At 38.5% G+C, this 21,723-nt stretch overlaps 1 protein-coding gene across 1 annotated transcript in view; it reads left to right on the top strand.

The window, feature by feature from the left end:
• LOC118426110 (CUB and sushi domain-containing protein 1-like) overlaps positions 1 to 18,396 on the top strand; it is a 36,541-nt gene extending 18,145 nt beyond the window's left edge. The window contains exons 6-12 of the mRNA XM_035835368.1: positions 8,153 to 8,257; positions 9,149 to 9,343; positions 10,636 to 10,869; positions 12,504 to 12,608; positions 13,861 to 14,085; positions 16,570 to 16,684; positions 18,348 to 18,396. Coding sequence (XP_035691261.1) covers positions 8,153 to 8,257; positions 9,149 to 9,343; positions 10,636 to 10,869; positions 12,504 to 12,608; positions 13,861 to 14,085; positions 16,570 to 16,684; positions 18,348 to 18,396 — 1,028 coding nt within the window. The remainder of the gene's footprint in view (positions 1 to 8,152; positions 8,258 to 9,148; positions 9,344 to 10,635; positions 10,870 to 12,503; positions 12,609 to 13,860; positions 14,086 to 16,569; positions 16,685 to 18,347) is intronic.
• Positions 18,397 to 21,723: the final 3,327 nt, after the last annotated feature.

Below are 21,723 nucleotides of genomic sequence, written 5' to 3'. Positions count from 1 at the left end.
AATTACATGTAAAATGTATGCCTACATGCAAATTTTTCATGTAATTGTAACTGGATAAGTATTCTGCCACACATATACCATGGTTTCAGGTCTGGAATTACCAACCTGAAACTCTGGACCTGAATCCAGACTTGTTGCAAGTTTTTTTTTTTTTTCGCCCTGTCGCTCCAACTTTTTTCTGAAAAAATCCGAGAACCAACAAATAAAATTGGTATGGCCTTATTGAGGTATAGTGTTTGCAACCGCACACAAGCACACACTCGCCCCGCTGCAGTCCCGACGGAAAGTGCCAGGTGAACCGTTTTCGAACAGCACCTTTGTTTCTGCAACCGCTACTAAAGTAATAAATATTATGAAATTCCATCCACAGCTACTCAATATTTGCGGTTGACCTACATATTGAGACAAAACACTATTTTTCTACCCAAAATATTACCATCTTGGTGAAGGTAATGATGGCAATCCGTCTTTCCTTTCTTCAGTTATCCCCGTTGGAATGCCTTGACAAAAACGTTACAATACCAAAGTTAGTTGTTAGGGGGCTAAAACTTGCTCCACTTTGTCATGACGCTTAAAGCAATATACCTCCAACATTCAAGACCACAACATGTCCGGGACAAAAGAAACATTGAAAAAGCTGCTATGATAGAATATTCTCATTAATTATGCAAATATACTCTTATTTTTTGTACAACATTGTCTAAGGTACCTCTCTGTCAGTCAGTCTACATACCAAAAATCATGAAAATCTATTGTTCCTTTCTTGAGTTATCCTCAGAAGTTTTTGACATAAATGCCCCTGCTATCCTGAGACTAATTGCTAGGCGGCCCAAACTCCTGTCACTTTTTCCTAAGCACAAGAGCTATCTAGCAAGAAAAAATCGTGTCCATAGCTTGTTAACACGAGAAAGCAAAACCGGAAGTTACGCTGCAGTACCAAGGCAAGTCGCTACGAGACCCAAATATAATAATTTCTAGCCTTTATCACACGCTATCAACACGCTTAGTATGAAACTAGTCTACCTAGCTGTTCTTGTGTTATCTTGTTGACACACACACACAAACACTGGTGAAAACATAACTGTCATGAATATTTCATGAAGTCACGTACGTTCAAAGGCATATAAAAGGGTCAAAGACAAAACCTCTGGGTACATTTACTCAATGCACAAGTCTGTGTAATTTGACCAAAAAGTAGAATCATTCGAGGAGGTAAGATGTAGAAAAATTATACATTTCCTGTCTATAGCAGTTTTATGGTGTAAAATGTTAGGATACCAAAGACATATAACGTTACATAGCCTTTCTGTGGCGTTTGTATTTTTCATTTGGAACAAATAACTAAAAGACAAATCTTTTTACGATATCCAGCTTTATGTGGTGGCAACATAACCGGACGACATTTTGGTGTCATTTATTCTCCCTACTATCCCGAGATTTATGGCGACAACATGAACTGCACTTGGACCATAGAAGTCACCTCAGGGAGAAGGGTGAAAATCACTCCAGAAAAGTTTAAATTACAGGCGGCGGATTTCCTCTACGTCTACGACGGAGATGGCACCTTATTGGGACGCTACACTGGTACAATTGTTGACACTTGTACACATCTTATTGCTGATGATATTGCATATAGAAAATAGAAAATAAGTAGAGTTTGTTGTAAACAGAAGTATGATGTAAGCGCCATTTTACACAATTTACCACGACTACAGAAACGCTCTAAATGTGACCGAGACCCGCTAAAACACTCTAATATACAGATCTTTACAACTGCATTTCGGTTATGTGTAATTACTATCCACTTACCTGCTTACTCATTCAGTTATCACATTTCAACAGAACTCAAGGAACGTATTTTCGAAGACAGGCACTCCACATCGAACATCATCCGCCTTGTCTTTACTTCCAATCACGTATATGGCGAATTGGGTTTCAAGATCTACTATGAGGGTAAAGACAGCAGCTGCTGTGCATATAGCTATTCGATTACGTCAATTATACATCGTTTTAACTTCTGTCCAGTTCAGTAAAGAAAGCAGTTTTGGCTACCAATTAGGTGTCAGTATTCATATTTCAAAGACATTGTCATATTCGTTTGGCTTGTTTTATCGACACTTTGTTTCCTTGGACACACTCGAGGGTCAGGGCGTCTGTAGATATCTGAAAACTTACGGTGAGAGATACGGTTCACTAATGTGCAAGAAGCTGCGTCTGCTTTCATGTCGGAGTCCTTTTGGCGTAAAATAAAAACACTCAAAAATACAGACTGTAATGGCTCAAATGGCTGGCGCAGTGAGTTTGAGAGGAGATTTTAGTACATTTATTCGGAATAACGTTAAATAGGTGTCACTTTCGATGCACATTCGTGACATGTCTGCCATTTAGAAAAGGGTCGTTCACCGAGAAGGGGTTGTACTAATAGCTCCATGGAGCCAGCTCCATGGAGCCAGCCATGGAGCCAGCTCCATGGAGCCAGCCATGGAGCTATTAGTACAACCCTGCGCAAAACCTACCAGCTCTATGGAGGGTATCCGCAGGTGATTCAATTTGCAGCCTCTAAACAATGGGTTCCTATACAAAAAAGAGGAGAAAGCAACTGTTAGTAACTCAACTATCTGACGTTACTGGCACACAAACATACCTTCATATGAAAGCCCGACATCTCAGCTATCCGAAAAACCACATTTCGGCATGAATCTAACGGCGAGAACTTCAGGGAAACTGAAAGATTGACCCATGACCTCAAAACCGCACCACAACCCAGTGAGGAGGCCATGTGCTAGGACAAAAAAGTCCCAACTTTATACCCCCTAAAAACCACACAAACTCAGCTTTTTGGCCCTAATCACAAAGTTGAAACCCTCCCCTGTCACACCCACCTCAAAACTGCCAGGATTTCTACCCATTTGACCAGGAAAAAAATCTTGAAGTTTTAGGCCCTGAACTATAATCGACCACCATCAATTTGCATGGGCGGATTGACCTGCGGATCCCCTGGAGCCAGCTACACGCACTTTGAATACATCTTAGTCGGCTATGGAGCCGCCCTTGTAAACGATAAACAAGCTTCATAGAGCCAGCTCTATGCACTTTGAATGTATACAATTGGTTCACGCCACCACAGGAAAAATCTTAGTCGGCTATGGAGCCGCCCTTGTAAACGATAAACAAGCTTCGTAGAGCCAGCTCTATGCACTTTGAATGTATACATTTGGTTCACGTCATCACAGGAAAAATCTTAGTCGGCTATGGAGCCGCTATGGTTAACACAAACAAGCTTCATAGAGCCAGCTCTATGCACTTTGAATGTATACAATTGGTTCACGTCACCACAGGAAAAATTAGTCGGCTATGGAGCCGCCCTTGTAAACGATAAACAAGCTTCGTAGAGCCAGCTCTATGCACTTTGAATGTATACAATTGGTTCACGTCATCACAGGAAAAATCTTAGTCGGCTATGGAGCCGCTATGGTTAACACAAACAAGCTTCATAGATCCAGCTCTATGCACTTTGAATGTATACAATTGGTTCACGTCACCACAGGAAAAATTAGTCGGCTATGGAGCCGCCCTTGTAAACGATAAACAAGCTTCATAGAGCCAGCTCTATGCACTTTAAATGTATACAATTGGTTCACGTCACCACAGGAAAAATCTTAGTCGGCTATGGGGCCGCTATGGTTAACACAAACAAGCTTCATAGAGCCAGCTCTATGCAATTGAATGTATACAATTGGTTCACGTCACCACAGGAAAAATTAGTCGGCTATGGAGCCGCCCTGGTTAACCCAAACATGCTTCGTAGAGCCAGCTCCACGCGCTTTGAATGCATACAATTCGTTCACAGAAAAATTTTAGTCAGCTGGTTAACACAAACAAGCTTCGTATAGCCAGCTCTATGCGCTTTGAATGGTTCACCTCACCTCAAGAAATTATTTATAGCCCTCTTTCTTTGGAACAATACTATATAGGCAGCAGAAGCCTCATTTTTATGATCACTACCGGGGAAATAAAATTTAGAACCACATTTTGAAACATCATTAAGGCCGAATGTCATGAAAGCGAGCAGAGTCCCAAAATATCAGGTTAAAATCCATTTACAGATATTTGGTTCATTTGGCTGACTTCACTTTATCTGAGTACAGTGGCTAATGTATTATCATCGTCTTCCGTGAGGGACGTAAAACGGGGGTCTCGTGCTCGAGGAGGTGCCTCGACCACGCTAATCAGCCTCATTACTCAACACATTGGGTACCTACTGGCTGACAAAATACACCGGATTATATTATTATTATTAATATAATGTCCTTTGTCAAACGAGTGTCTTCGGGGTAGTGGACATGTTCCATTAACCTTTCATATTCTATTATTAATAACAAAACAGAAGATGGGAAAAGAAGGTTGATTCTTGTGACAGGTGTAGCTCTCCCACGCGGGGCTCCGTCAGTTAACTTTTATTATTGTGCAACTTCTCATCCATACAAAGTTTTTATTATTTGTTTTTTTCCGGCACTAGCGTTGTCTACCCGGATCCCCTCCGGTTATCAGTCTTTGGGCTGCTAGATAATTGTTACAGGCGGTGGCAAGCCACGGTGCACCGGTGGGAGTTGCACGGTGGACAAGCCGTAAAACGCTTTGTAACGATTAGCAGGGAGGTGTCGCATTCCTCAGTACACGGTCCCGTAAACAATACCCTCCAAGCAGAGGTTGGGTTTCGAGATGAATTTGACGTCTTTTCATGTATTTTTGTCGGACTTTCTATTTTGTTGTGTTTTGAATGCCTCCGCCAAAAACGCATAAAAACGTCATTTCAATTGATTGTTTAGACGAAACGTAACCTCTGCTTGGAGGGTGGGTAAACAATGTTGGTGCACAATTGATATGAGAAATGTCATACAGATAGAAAACAGTAACGTATATATACATATATATATATATCATTAACAATCATCCTAACTTGTTGACCTGCTATGGGGGACTAAGTGCTCAAAAACTGGTGGTACGAGAGATTCTATTCTAGTTCAGTGTATTACTTTTGACAAAATGTCCAAAGCCAAAGCGTAGTTAAAATAACAGTTGAAAGGAAAAAAATAATTTTTCCACCAACCTCTGCTTTGAGAGTAGCTGCGCGGGCTTGTTTATTGTTTAAAAGAATAGCGAACTACAAATTTCTCTTGAAGGTGACGTGAAACATAGTATTCAAAGTGCGTAGAGGTGAAAGAATGCGGGCCCAGCTGATGGCTTGTTTATTGTTTACAAGAATTGCGAACTACAATTTCTCATGAATGTGACGTGAAACATGTATAGTATTCAAAGTGCGTAGAGGTGAAAGAATCCAGGCCATTGCTGTGCGGGCTTGTTTATTGTTTACAAGAATAGAGAACTACAAATTTCTCTTGAAGGTGACGTGAAACAAGTATAGTATTTAGTGTGCGTAGAGGGGAAAGAATGCGGGCCCGGCTGTGCCCGCTTGTTTATTGATTACAAGAATAGCGAACTACAATTTCTCATGAAAGTGACGTGAAACGTGTAAAGTATTCAAAGAGGTGAAAGAATGTTGACCCGGCTCTGCGGGCTTGTTTATTATTGTCATTTTAGTCTTTGTCATTATTTTTTAAATAGTCATAGTCATTATTTACAAGAATAATAGCGAACAATCAATTTCTGTTGAAGGTGAAATGAAACCCATGTATTCCAAGTGCGTAAAGGTGAAAGAACGTGTTACCATAGCGTCTCCATAGCAAATTATAAATTTCTCTTGAAGGTGACCTAGCTATGTATTAAAAGTACGCGGAGCTGGCTCCATGGAGCTGGTAGGTTGGGAGCAGGGTTGTACTAATATAGAGGTACGGAGACTTCATGGAGGTAGTAGTACAACCCCTATTGCGTTCACCGTCCCGAGTACGTATATGCAGCGACATAAGCGGTCAGTCCTCGCATCGAACTAGATGTCCAGATTTGCATAATGATGTCCAGATGTTTTATTTTTATTTTTTCATTTCTATGGGGCCTATAACTTATTACCAACAATTCATGTCGCGCATGTCTATTCGGAATAGTGAAGCATCTTATGTACAGACAGTACGTCACAGGCGGGAGCGAATTGGCTCTTATTTGGCGTACCTTTCTTCGATTACAAAAATGTCAACATTATTTTATGTTGCGGGCCCATTTTTGGAGCGTGGCCACATTTGCCATGCTATTTTTATGTCGTGTAAATTTTAAGCTTGCTGAGACAGAAAGGTACGCCGAAAAGGGTTTAAATATCTTAAGGCAACAAGACAGCTATCGCCTGTGCGATACAAGTACTACTATCCGAAAATTGCACTAAGAATGCAATCGCACGGCAATCATTCTCTGAATATAACCAGGACCTAGATGGACATGACTAGAACGATTTATACACGCAGAGTTTACATTTCCAAATCATTCTGATCAGATTTTTTTCCATATCCAGCTGATTGTGGTGCCCACATAACCAGACTAGACGATGATGACCATCCTTCAGGAAATATTTATTCCCCCAATTATCCCGGACCTTACGGAAACAACATGAACTGCACATGGACCATAGAGGTCAAATTGGGCGATGGATTGAAGTTGACAACAGTAAATTTTTCTTTAGAGGAAGGGCATGACAGGCTCCTGATCTACAAAGGATACCCCGTACCAAATGCCATATTGATAGGGGAATACAGAGGTAGGATATAGTCCAGCTTTTCCTGATATGTCCAAAGAGCGCCAGGGGTAGATGTGTCGACTTAGTCCGGCTTAACTGTACATACAGCATTATTTTTCTTAGATACGTAACTCTAAACACTTTCCAAAGATCTTAACCCTATCAATACTGGGCTTTTTGGCATTCCCTTCGTGATTTCGAAACGGCTTACGGTGAGAGATACGGTTCACTAATCACTAAATGATCACTAAATTTGCAGGGGGTGACGTGCTCGTAAAGTTTAATAATTCCTAAAAAAATTATATCTTTATGACGTAATATGACGTTATTATGACGTCATTCATCGATTTTTTTTTGCTAAAAAGTCAACAATAAAGGTTTCTTATCAATATAAACGTGTTAGAAGTCTGTATTTTTGCTATCAACTATCTTGGATTATCAACCGTAAATGTTTTAAGATACATCTTTTTCAACATATACACCTCAAATCCAATAAAAAGGATTGATAACGTTCACTTTTTTGTAAGAAAATACCAAGTAATGATGAAATCCGATTGAAAATAAGCTGGTTCTAATTTTAAACATGATATTGTCGGCCATCTTGGACTTTGACCAATTACGTCATCACATTAGTATGATTTATGAATATATAATAATAAATTGTACACTTAGATACATATTAAAGATATATGAAAAAAATGTAGTTTAGCAAGAAAATCTTAAAACCCCAAACCAAAATTAGTGATTTTTGTAAAATATGCCTTTCAGAATCCCGTTGCCATGGAACACGAAAACTTTTAAACTTACTCTCTTTTTTGTAAATTGTTGCCAACAATATTTTAGGAATAGTCACCAAGTTTTGTCCTAGCACAAGCTGTTTGGGAGCTATGAAAAGACTTCTATATCTGTTGCAAATTTCAAGCAAAATTATTTTACACTTTGAGACTTACAGCTCCTCAAAGTTGGGCAAAAAATTAGGTTTTTCGAAGACTGAAAACACGGTATTGTTTTGAGGCTGCCCATGGACTAAAATCTATATGTTCATTGACTTCACACCTATTTTGTACTAGTTTAGACATCACTATGACAGAATCCTTTTCTATTTTTCATTGCAACAAAGCATTTGGTAATGATCGGGTTCTAAACTTGGCCAGTTTCCATGTAGTTGACATGCAAAAATCTGTGAAAATGGCCTCAAAACTTGTTTCGGCTGCTACCATGGCAACAAGAGGTTTTGACCGGAAAGAAAGCTATTTCGAGGGGTTGTGTGTCAACTACAGTGCAAAATATGAGCCAAATCGATTTTTTTACCCTGAGCACTGATGTTTGATTCTTACAGGCATTTGCTCTTTATGTAAAGTGTATTAATGCAACTCTGTTTGCTATGTAATTGATAGATTTTTTGAATTACGCTAACATTGCAGTAAAGTGTTGAGCTGTTTAACTGATATAAGAATCACTTGTTAATAGGACGAGACATTCCACAAGAAATTCTTGTCACATCCAACTTGATCCACCTCGTTCTCATCACAGACAACTCTGCTACCGAAGGCGGTTTCAAAATACATTACAAAGGTAAAGGAAGGAATGATCAAAAGTGCATTTTATTGTTCTTCTTGTTTCTCCTTATTCACAAAATATCAAAGAAGAAATCTTTTCATGTAAGAAAACATTTTGTCCATGAGTTCAGATTTTTAGTACAGCATTTTTGTTCAAATAAGATGATTCTTCTAACAAGCAAGAAAAGTAGAAGAAAATGCTATTATGTTCTTGGACATGACAAGAAAAACAATCTCGTTAGACAATGAAATATGGAAGTTTTGAAGATTGAATTTCTTGAAATTTTCGAGATGAGAAATAGTTCCTTAGTTTAAGAAAAATAAGTGTTCCTTGTTGTGAGAATTTCGATTGAACGAATATTCAATTATTAATTTCTTCATGCTTGAATTTCGTCAATTTTTTTAAAAAATTCCCCCGAAGAGTTTTGTAACTAGAAATGTAAGAAAACATTTTTGGAAGTGCGCATTGATTATGAATTCAACTGCGGCCCTTTGTATGAAATTTTGAAATATAAGTTATGGATACCTCTAGAGGCACGGAATTTCATAAGTTACGACAGGTATGATGATGATGATGATTAGGTATATTTTTTTCTTAATTCAGGGACGTCATATACAAATAGTGATGGACACTTAATGATGGACCCGTAGCATTATGATTATTTGTGGATTGAAACAAAGTGAAGGCAAACACGTATACCTCTGTGGACACCCTACAAGTTGTAGCTTGTACATTGCGCCAGTCGTCTCTATCACTACTTGTGGAAGTTTATCTCTTCAGTGAGCTGAAGATCACCTAATGTCACTTACGTTTCACTAATTGTATTCGAATCTATCAGCTTTTACAAAATATTATTGTCATGTTAATCATACCTAATAATCCTTATATTCCCGTTTATTTCATCAGCATTTTTTCTGCTGCGACCACCTTGTTTTAACCCCGGCGTTCCAGAGAACGGACTTAGAGAAGGAAACAGTTTTGATGTCGGGGAGTTTGTTTCCTTCCGATGTGACGACGGCTTTACTTTAAAGGGTCGAGCAATACTTAGCTGTATGTCTGGCTATCAGATGGGCTGGGATGGTCCTCTCCCAACTTGTAAAGGTAGGATTGAATACTTTTAAAATCTTCCCTATCGAATTGAACGTCATGATGTTGGTGGCAGATAGGCTTGTATGCCTGGGGATGCCCCCCCCCCACCCGGCACACACATACACAAGCTCGCCCCCTCTGGAGATTTCGCCCCCCCCCCCTCACGAAACATTCGGGTTTTATGACATTTGAGAAGTTCGTATCGTATCGTAGCTGTTCTTGATTTATACGTTCGCACACTCCATATAGGTTACACCCAAGTGCCATGTCGTAGGAGGTAGGTAATATGTAGTCACCATCTGCAGGTATCTTAATGATTATGACAAGAAAGCATCTTATGACTATGCCGGTATGATTTCTGAAAAGTGCAAAATGACACCGTAACAAATGATTATCATCATGAAAGCAATAATATGATAAGCATAAAGATTTGACCGAAAGCTCTGGAGATTCTTAAGAAAGCGATATCCCTAGAAGGAGCCTGTTGTATCCAGATTGCACTAGTATCCAGAACACGGCTTAAGCCGCATCCTGGATATCCAGAATGCGGCTCAAACAGGATTATATACGATCCTGGATAAGCAAAGGTGTCTATCCAGAACGTTATCCAGAACGTGTAGTTGGGGGTAGAGCTTCCTGTTTTCGAGTGAGGATACTATCTTTCATGTTGTTTTTGTGGTAACAAGGCCGTCATCTTTTATATCTCCCCGCATAAGTTTTATGTATAAATTTATTCAGCTCCTAGTATTACAGAACTTAAACGAATGGTCAATAATGATACTTTGATGTTCACATGTTACTTACGTGTCAGGCCCAAAATGCTTTTTAATGATGTAAAAAAAAAGGCATGCAGGTTATAAGTCCCAGTTGTTTTCCGTTTAGCGTCACATATCACGTGTTCATAGCATCCGGATGGCGTCCCTATCATGGGGATCCTGGGGAGGGCAGCAGTCACTTCTGGGTTTCAAAGCCTCGCAACTAGAGTCTCTCGAGGTCTAACGAGGTTGACCCAAATATGGAAACAGGGGCGTGTATAATGACTGTTTTTTGTCCTGTCAATTACCACGATTGACGGCACTGGAAGTACGAATCCTGGATCTGAAATATGGATAAACCAGGGCGAGATCGCTAGCAATGTAGGGGGGGGGGGCGTAGAGGCTCTGAGATCGAGCTTCAACTTAAGAGGTCACGCCAGAAACTGCAAAAATAGCCTGTACAATACCCGGAGGAGCCCCTTTTCCCAAATGTGAACGCAGCATTATACAGATCCTACCATGACGTTCCATTGTATCTCCTTGACCCAGCGGAATGCGGTGGATACAGAACGACACACGCTCCAGGCTTCATTTATTCTCCCAACTACCCCGGGCAGTACGGCAACAACATGAACTGCACCTGGACCATAGAGGCCAACCTGAGGCAAGGCGAAGGGATAGGAATGAAAATAGAGAAGTTCTCGCTAGAAGAAGGACATGACAGATTACTAATCTACGATGGGGATCCCATATCTGACAGCACCTTATTCGGAGAATACAGCGGTATGTTTTTTTTTTATCTGATGCTCCCTTGTTGCCAATATGACAAGTAAAATGTGTAAATAAGACGTAAAATGGCTGTTCAGTAATACTACGTGATTATTCAAGCTGCTCTTAATCCTATCTAGACCGGACGTTTGTAGGACCACAAAGACGTCATCTTGGAGGTCTTTTATAAGGGTGTGATGTAAATCTGAATCACTCCTCTATGACGTAAATTACGACGTCATTATGAGACTATACGCTTAAACCGTCTAGATAGGGAATTCTCGCAATACTTAAAGGTATTAAACAAAACGTAAAAATAGGATATTGATATAAAAGCCTCCTGAGACCGCATCGACCTCAAATGTACCTAAGCTATACCTTGGGATTCGCCATCTTTGATCAGCGAGATCGATTTTTATAGAATCCTTTTTTCATTTATTTGAACTTATTTGATTGACATAAAACCCGGATTTTAAAAAAAACAGGCTAAAATAATTATTATCTTTTTGTTTAAAAAGTTATGATAACATAGCTGATGCTAATGTTATAACATGGTCCGGCATCTTGACGTTTACCCAATCACTTTACCAAATTAGCATAAATTATAAATATTAAAAATAAAGCTCAGTAATCTGAATATATTATACCTACAATTGTCACATGTTTCGCCATCTAGGCTTTGACCTAGTACTTTAAATTAGCATGAATTATGTATATTGGTATTACAATAAATCATATAATATATCAAAGATGAAGAAAATCAAGTGTGGTTTAGAAAGAAAACCTTGAAACTGAATATTGTTTAATCCGAAACAAGTGAATTTTGTAAAAAGTTCCTGTTTGACAACTGTTGTCAATTCAACACGGAAAATGATAAACTATAACAAAAGTGTTGCCCACCATGAAAGTTATAGAAGTCATTTATCGTCAGCTGTTATGAAAAGTATACAAATATAGGCGGATTCAATGAGCCATAAACTTATCTGCGGACTTTTCAGGTCAATACAACTCTTCATATCTTGATATTTCAAATGTCTAAATATCCATAAATATGTGCACGGTGGGACATTCGAAAGCACGACAGCAGCCGCTAGCCAAGCATTTAAATCGTGGCACAATTTTGCTTACAATGAATGACCTGCACCGGCCACCTTAAGTAGCATCATCATCATCATCAAAAAATGGTTTATTATTAAAACAGGGTTCTGGCAGCCAGTGGCTGAATTGTGTCTTGTTGTACATAAAAACTCTGCTTGTTTCGACATACAATATTATTCACTAAAACGTGATTAATGATCAAGAGGATCATAGCTGTTTCAGCGGATATAAAGTTAAACATGAATAGAAATATATAACATATATACAGCTAGTAAGTAGTGTCATTTTGTTTCGTTAATCAGTCTTAGCAGTGACGGCACTGGGCTATTGCGGAATCTTGTAGTACGGAAGGTGGGTAAAGTCAGTGTTTGTGAGTTCCACAGGTTAAGGCATTGCGTCTGTCCACGGGTTTGTGGTAACTGGTCTGCGGTTCGTTCAGACTTCTGCATACTAGCTACAAATCTACGGCAGGGGTTAGCATACCTTCAAAATCATTGAATTGTCCACATTATGTTGTAGCAACGTTCCACAAAACTATAATTCGTTCATAGGACAAGAAATTCCCCGAGAAGTCAACTCTACATCGCATATAATCCACCTAGTCCTCATCACAGACGAGTCGGGAAGCGAAGACGGTTTTACGATCAATTATGAAGGTATTCAAAAACTACAGAAATATATCAATTTGTCTATCCATCCTCCATCAATCTAAAAGCCTATGTATCTGTTCATCCACCTATCTAATATTCTATATATCTATGATATGAAGAGTTCATTCAATGAATGAGTGAATGAATTCACTCATCTTGCCGCATCTTTGTACAGTCAAACCTGTCTATAGCGGCCACTCAAGGGACTGGTCAAAATTGGCCACTATAGAGAGGTGGCCACTATAGAGAATATGCTAATTATTTGATCACAAGCAATAAGTTACACGTGGTTTTAGTACCGACTGATCTTTATTCACACAATACAGTACTGTACATGTACTGCAATGATTTTTACACTATATGTATTAAGAAAATAAAAAGTTTGAAATGTTCTACAGTTGATATTGTCTGAAGAGACCGGCATAGGGTGACGATACGGCCGCTGTATATGGCCGAACGCGTGCCGAAACATAGATCAGCGGTCCGCGTGGCCGTAATCGGCAGTGTTTTTGTACCTGCGGGACCGGAAATTGTGTGGCCGTGGCCGCGTTGGACAGGTGGCCGCTAAGCCTATTTCTTAATCATTACGAATCCAAGGGACCGACAAAAAGTGGCCACTATAGGCAGGTGGCCGTTATGCAAAGGTGGCCGCTAATACAGGTTTGACTGTATAATTTACAGTATGTTATGGTCGAGTTTTTCAAACTTGATGCGTTTGCGGATGTTATCAAGTGTAATCATATAGATTGATGGCATAAGCAAGTAGTCTGTCGCAACATTCTGGATTTGATTCACATTGTACACTGTGTTTCTTTGAATAGTACATGCTGCCTTCATCTATTGTTCAGTTATTAGCTGAAGTCTACTACTAGTATATTGCTAGTTATCTTATACAATATAATGTAGTATAACGTAACACTTACACTGTACCCGTTCTACAAATATTGTGCAATAAACTAAACTTTGACTTTGTCTTTATAGACATTGCCTAAAGAAAAACTGCTAAGAGGCCCATGCTACCTGTTGCAGATTATTTCATTTACATCTATCAACATACTGGCTTCCATAACAAAATGTCTATAGCTTCTTGAGTTATTCGCAAAAAGACGCGCGCGCACTCACACACACGCGCATGCACACACACAGCAGTACCAAAACAAAACACTTGACACTTATCTGCGACAATAGATTAAATATTGTCTGGTTTTGATATATGATGACTCCTTTATAGAGAAACAAAACAACTTTTGTGCACTAGGGTTTCCGTTGACCGACGATTCTGGCTGTCCTGATTTTCGCAGTATTGAAAACGGATCGATTGGGAAATTCGAAGACGGATGGATTTTGAAATTCGAAGACAAACGTTTCCCTCTAGGGTCGACTATTCCATTTAGATGCGATAAGTGGAACTACTTAAGAGGGCCGAGCGAAATAACCTGCATGCCTGGTGGCATTTGGAGCAGCCGACCTCCAACCTGTGAAGGTAGGATACATTTACTAATGCACTAAGTCGTCTTATTTGGCTGATGATGATTGAGAAATGTATATTGATGCCATTTAAATATGTAAATAATGTTTGCAAAATCAAATACAGGCAGATGTACTAATCATTGAATGTCCAAGTCTGCATAAATTAATGATCACTTTCGTTACCCAAAACTTCTTGGATATTGTCCTTTGTTCTCTGGTAGTCTTGTCAACATTTACATGTACATGTCTGATAATGATTAAAAAATGATTTTAGTCAGTCCCCCAAAATCCAAATCAAATTTAAAAAAGAAATTTTTTTACGATAAGAATCGTTTCTTTTATTAACATGATTTGTGTCGTGATAGCTAGTATCAACTTCTAATCTACTGTGAACACAGTTTTGCAAGCTGTGTTCTTTTAACCCTCAAACCAACGTAGCTTTTTTTGGACTAATCTTACCGTATGGGGGCAAAACTGACGCCATAGCTTTTGTACAAATATATTTTTGTGACTTTTTTGTGATTTGTATGTATTATTGTATAGTTTCAACATGTACGTGGGACAGTTTGACATGATTAGGTGTGGATAATTAAAGTGCATTATTATAACTTGTGCAAAAGATCACAAGGACGACATTTTGCACTAACCCTATTCAGACGGAGGGAGGGGGGAGGTTTTTGATGCCAGTGCCAGAACTGCTTACGATATGGCCACCAAACTTGGTATCTTTCAGAAAATGTTGATAGCAAACATTTTAAGTGAATGAAATAAGTTCATCATTTTAATTTTGCCGTGGCAACGGAATACGGACAGGCATAACATTTCCTACTTTTTACAAAAAAATGCTAATTTAGGGTTTTAGGGTTTTCTTGGCAAACAACACTTGTGTATGAAATCTTATGAGATTCAAAGTAAATTGCATGACTCAGGCACTTTAAGGCCTGTGACAATTTTGGTCGAACATGAAATTCGAACCCGCGTGACCGCATGTGACCCCGCCGGACCGGGACGTTCAGTTTAGAGCGGTCCAATGTCAGTATCTAATGTTACATTACAAAAACAGGAACTTACGATTTATGGGTCACACTAACTACTTTTCTTACGACTTATTAATGTTGAATGTTAAAGATATTGAACTAGTATTTACCAAATAGTGACATAACCAGATGCGGTTAACAAAAAGGGACCCCGCGAGAGCCGCTTATGGTACCGTCCGAACGTTCGAACACGCGTTCGGATTCCCCGGGGTATGGAGTGGCGGGAAAACAGCGGGGCGCTCATACTTCAAGGAAACAGCAAAAAATGCTAAAAATCGATATTTCTAGCCCAAAATAATTGTATGGCAGTTGACTGATACCTTATCAGGCTACCTGCTTGCGAAATTTCGCATTGATACAACCGCGATTTAACAGATACAGACATAAAACATTTCATGTTTTACCATCGGTTAACATTACGTACACTGAAACATACTTTGGCGCAGTTCTTGTATGGTAAGTAGTGTTTCGTCGGCTGCTGCCCACATCAGGATACCGGTTGTATGACGAGTTTTGGGCAGATTTACGTTCATTAAGCCTTAGACCTTCGGAAATCAAGCGGGCCTTCTTGCAATGTCTTTGAATTTGGTGGCTGTGTTGATATTTGTACAAAAAGCCCCCAAAATTGTCAAAAATTTTATTTTTGCCCCCAAATGAAGCCTTACCGTTGTATAGCGGCAAAAGGCCCGGGCACATTAGATATCACAGAGATGTAATCTGTTACTCCAGAAAATATGACTCTGTTAGACAGTCATTTCATGATGGGCAGAGACCCATTTTCATAGCATCACTATTTTTTACCAAAAAAATGATTTTTTTAACCCAAAATATTCAGAGTCCAGAATTTTCTTGTCATCATATTTGAATATAGGCGAATTACGTCAACTGGCCAAATTTTGTTGAAAACTGATAGTTACATCGAAAGTTACGGCCATATAACTTCTCGACTGGAGAATCTGCGGGTGTCACAGGCCTTAAACTGCCTGAGGATTCAATAATCGTAATTTATTTCAATTTGATGACGCCATCGGTAAGAATCCAACATGGCGGCCCATAATAGCTAGATGACGTCATAATGTCGTCATGCAAAACGATAATGACACAAAAGTTGTTACAATAATTTTGTTTTATATGCACATCATTGTCTAAAAATTTGGCGATAAGTAGTTTAGTTGTTGGCCTGAAATTATGCACATTTTGCTGGGGTCAGTTTTGACCTCACTGGACCATGCATAAGCTTCATAGAATAACTTAATTAGCAATGAGCCAATCTCGGTAAAAACGTATGAGAAGTCATAAGGCATATATACAAAAAAACTCATTTTGTTGTAGACCAGAAATGTCACAATAACACTCATTGACATACGCCAGGGGTCAGTTTTGACCCCATACGGTGGTTTGAGGGTTAACAAGTTGAACCATTTTAAAATCTGTGTATCCTTTCCTCCTTTTGCGCGCAGATGCGACTTGGTGCCACGGACAACGTATTGTAGACGAAGAGGAGGGAGAAATTAAGTCTCCAAGAGTGGACCTAGGCCGAGGCTTGTACAATTACCCAAACAATGTCGACTGCAGGTATGCTAATTATATTTCAGCCATACCATAGGTATGGTGAAATATATTGTATTCGTAATGTTTCTTTCTTTCTCCTGTCAAATCTTCAAATAGAATCAACTCCGTCGTTCTTCGACCGAATGACTTGAAATTTGGCAGAAGGGTAGATGGACCAATACCCTTAGGTGTTGTTTTCATTTTTTTCATATCTACCTTAAAAATGATTTTATTCATGATTTTTGCAAATTTTATGTACATTTTGCCCCCCTGTAGCTGGTATTACAGCCGAATGACCTGAAATTTGGTACAGAGATGCCTTGATCATATGCCCACAAAGATACAATGACAGTTTTGTCATACGGTACAACAAAATGCCCAAAAAATGACAGGTTTGGCTCCTATACCCTCATTATACAACCAAATGACCTGAAATTTGGTAAAGGAGTGCAATTCACATATGCGCATATGGATCCAATAACACTTTTGGCATACAGTACAACAAAATGCTTTATTCTGGGATTTTGTGGCCATTGTTTGACCAAAAACGTACGCTTTTGGCTCCTGTTCCCTGGTCTTATAGCCAAATGACCTAAATTTTGGTAAATACGTTCACTAGATATTCATTCAAATGACCCATGTATAATTTCTGGCATAAACCACTTCAAAATGATATATTTGGTGACTTTTTTTGGTAATTTTCCACTGGCCAGAGGGTTGACCTCTCCCACCCGAAGACAGCATGTGCACATGTCTATATATACCAGTAACTTGATTAAAGAGGCAACCAATCACATAGTCTGAGTCAACATCCTGAAGGGGATTGGCAGCCAATCAGTGAGCCTGGTGTTATCTGGATGAGTCCATTCTGGCACGGAGGGGGTACATTTTTTTAAAATTCATCTTTGGACTGTTGATTATATAAAGTCTCTCAGTGGGAGTATTTTTGAACTGGGCTATTTTGCAATTTTACATGGGGTGTACTGGAAGAGTCCATTCTTGCACAGAGGGGGGGCATTTTTTTTAAATGTGTTTATGGACTTTGGTGATTTGATGTTTCAAAGTGTTTCAGTGTGGTTATTTTATGACTGGTCTATTTTGCAATTTTACATAGGTTGTGCTGGACGAGTCCATTCTTACATGGAGGAGGGGATTTTTAAATTCCATTTTTGGGACTTACGTCCAAGTCCAATTTTAGCGGATGTATTTTTGGACTGCACCACTTTACATAGGGGTATCGCAAGAAGAGTCCATTCTTGCATGGGGATGTTTTCAAATTTAGCTTTAGACAAGTGATGATTCAATATTCCATTTTTAGCGGAAGTGTTTTTGGACTGGTGTATTTTTACCTTTTCGTGCCTGATTTGCTTAGTTCAACTTTTGACTGGGTTGCTTAATCAAAAGGCCATGTTTTCAGTGGGAGTATTTCTGGACTGGTCTATTGTGAAAATTCACATGGGGTGCACTGGAAGAGTCCATTCTTGCACTGGGAATCTTGTAAGATTCATTTTTGGGTGTCATTAAGTGTCATTAATAGAAGTGGCTTTTAAACAAAGTGTTCCATTTTCCAATTACGATAAATTGTTGGTCGTACCGCTCAGAAGAACAACAAATAGTCATCTGGTAAAGAGATATCAAACAAAAAATGAAGGGTACACAATTTTTTTTCCTGCTAAACCTATTGTAGAGTGGACCTCGATGACACTAAGTATTACAGAAGCGTCCTCGCCGGTTAGCTTTAAACAGTCTTTACATTCATAAATGTGCAAACGTTGGGTGCGACAGGTCGTTCATAGCCACATAACAAGCTGCTACCGTGTCGCGCGGTAATTGGTGTGTTATGCCGAAGGCTGGTTATACAGGTAAGGCCACAGCAAGTAAATTTTATGGATGACATCCTGTGAAGAGTGCAGAAATAATGAGATAGCGCGAAAAAAAACAAGATGGGTAAAAAAAACAAGAAGGCCAAATTTTAAAAATAGACACCATAAACGTTTTAAAAAGATTTAAAGTGACAAAACGTTGCATCACAACTAACAAGGCATTTATTCTTGTATTCAAGAAGTGAACTAGTGTAGTAAAAGTGATACTTGTGTGGTACACTGGTATCACATGCCAAGCTGGCAACTACATTCATGGCTTCCATATTGGTGGCACTTTTTCAACTATCCAACACGTTTCCCTTCTGCAACTAAAGTCATAGCTACCTCCCTAGTGTCACTTCTACAAGTATAATTACTAGGCTACAACACAACATGTTTGCCTATTTTGGTCTATCTGACCATCCCCAAAGAGGAAAAAAATTCTTGTTTTTTTCTGAAATCAGGCGAAAAATAATGAGCGCGCTGATGTCATCCATAAAATTCACTTGCTGTGGCCTTATACACATACACAAGTTGTTGTGCTACGCAGGAGAGCTTTTGTACCGACTGTATTGATACAGTACAATTACATGTTAAGTTCACTCACTCATCCATGTCAGGTTACATGATCATTATCACATAGGCATTATTCAACCGTTACAATCTAGGTTTACGAAATATATCAAAGAAAAATTTAAGTACAATTAAACAAGACATATCATTTCTCTGAAAGTAACATTTGTTTTTGTGCTCACTCAGTTGGACTATATCATCAGATCCTTCTCAGGTCGTGGTATTGGACGTTCTTTTTTTTCGACTCGAGTATCACGCAAGGTGTTTCTACGACTGGCTTAGCATAGTTGACTTTCCGTACACAGGTAAGTTGGATACATGAAAATGCCATTAGGATACATTAGGTTACAAGTATCGCATTTGCTATAAGCTATTCTATAAACATCTCTGAATTTATCAAATGTTCTGTCTGTTACGTCTATCATCGAATCGGTAGACGTACCGGTCATGATCTCCTGAATGGGATTTAAAACAAACTATCGATGAGTTATTATATTCTCTAGTCTGTATAATCCTAAATTCCATATACAGAAGTATATTTGATTACCCTATTCAATTACCTAAAGTTTCCCAAAATGTTGTATCTACAGATGACGTCATTCTATGACGTCATTTTGACGTCGTTACGTCGGCTTTTGACAACAGAAGTCTTATAACACTTAAATATTATTAAGAAACCTTTATTGGTAACTTTTTGAGTGAGATATTCACGTATTATGGGAATTCCCCGTTTTAGCCAAAAATATCAATTAATGACGTCATAATTACGTCATACTACGTCATAATGATATAAAAATTTTAGGAATTATAAAACTCGATGAGCACAAAACCTCCTGCAAATTCGGTGATCGTACAAAAAGCCGTTTTGAAAATACGAAGGGGGGTCGATTGAGCCCCCCCCCCCCCCAGGCCAGGGAAGGCCCCAAAAGCCCAGTCTGGATAGGGTTAAAGGCCCATTTAGATTAATGTGGAATATATTTCTACAACTATTTTTGCAAACTTGATGAATAGATTGAAGGTCTTGACTGGAGAAGCAGGACTACACTACCAAAAATGCTTTTTCTTGCTTCCTCACAGAAAATTTATCTTCCAGGAAGAAAATTATTCTTTCCCCAAGAAATCTTAGAAAAATGTGCTTGTCCATGGGACAAATTTTTGCTTGTTAAGTTTTTGAGAAAAAAATGAGATTTGTTTTCTTGTATTTCCTCGTTTATCTTGTTTTGCTTCCCAACAGAAAATTTATCTTCCAGGAAGAAAAGAACTTCCTGTACTTCTTAAGAGTTGAATCTGGTTAGAAAAAAACTAGAATTTCTAGTATTTTTTCTTGCATTACAAGAAAAAATAAGAAGATTTTGCTTAACTGTCTAGAAAATTTTTGTAGTTTCTCGTTTTGCTTGAATTTCTTTCTACATTTTCTTCCTGCAAGAATATTTTTCTTCATACAAGAATTGTCCACGGGGTATGCAAAATAAAAAGAAAATCATTTTTTGTAGTGTACAAAGAACAGGAAAGGATATAAATGCTCCATACCTGTAGCATCAGGAGATGATGACTGGAAAAGCTAAATGCTAAAGAAAGGATCATAACATTAAAGTATTACCATTCAATGTTTATACGTTAAGTTTTTTGATGGATCAAGCTATGTATTCTAGCTGACATATTCTCAATGTACTCCTGTTTCATTGCTTTTAGAGTTCGTCCAGTGGTTCTGTGGCTGGGTGTCTCCTCACTTGTACCACTCAATGGCATCAACATTAGTCATTCATTTTCACAGTGATGAAATATTTAATGAAGAAGGCTTTACAATCTTCCACTCTGTCATTTCAAGGGACAAGTCTGAAAATGGTATGGTCATTTTTTTACAATAAATTTCTCCTTTGATAACTCTGAGGTACGTTTGTGAACAAAAACATTAATATAATGGTCTATTCTTTATTCGGCTTAGATTTCTTATTAGATATGTATCGGTGACTTTTTATTATTGGGTGTTATTCATGATATATAGTCCATTAACCCTTTCCAGATGGGGGGGGGGCAAAAGTTCCCGCGCCAACTTTGACCTCCTATAGCTCCCAAACGGCTTGTGCTAGAACAATAAAACTTGGTGAGTTTTTCTAAAATATTGTTGGCAAGAATTTTTAAAAAAAATTAGGTAAGTTTATGATTTTTCGTGTTGCCATGGCAACGGGTTTCTGAAAAGGCAAATTTTACGAAAATCACTAATTTTGGTTTAAACAAAGGGATTTCAAGATTTTCTTGCTAAACTAAACTTCTATTTATATATCTTTAATATCTAACACATCTAAGTTAGACATTTATTATTAAATATTCATAAATTATGATTATGAGATGACGTAATTGGTCAAAATCCAAGGTGGCCGACAATATCACAATTTAAAGTACAAGCTTATTTAAAGTAAAAAGCTTATTTTCACTCAGATTTCATCACTATGTGGTATTTTCTTACAGAAAACATTCATGTGAACATTTTTAATCCATTTCCATGTGTTTTAGCGTTACATGTTGAAAAAAATGTATCTTGAAAAATGGAAGGTTGATAATCCAAGACAGCGGATAGCTAAACTACAGATGACGTCATTCTATGACGTCATTTTGACGTCGTTGCGT

The sequence above is a fragment of the Branchiostoma floridae genome, chromosome 11 (genome assembly GCF_000003815.2).
Source record: "Branchiostoma floridae strain S238N-H82 chromosome 11, Bfl_VNyyK, whole genome shotgun sequence".
Classification (NCBI taxonomy): Eukaryota; Metazoa; Chordata; class Leptocardii; order Amphioxiformes; family Branchiostomatidae; genus Branchiostoma; species Branchiostoma floridae.
Note: the sequence above shows the minus strand (reverse complement) of the source record. Positions and strands in the feature narration are given on the sequence as shown.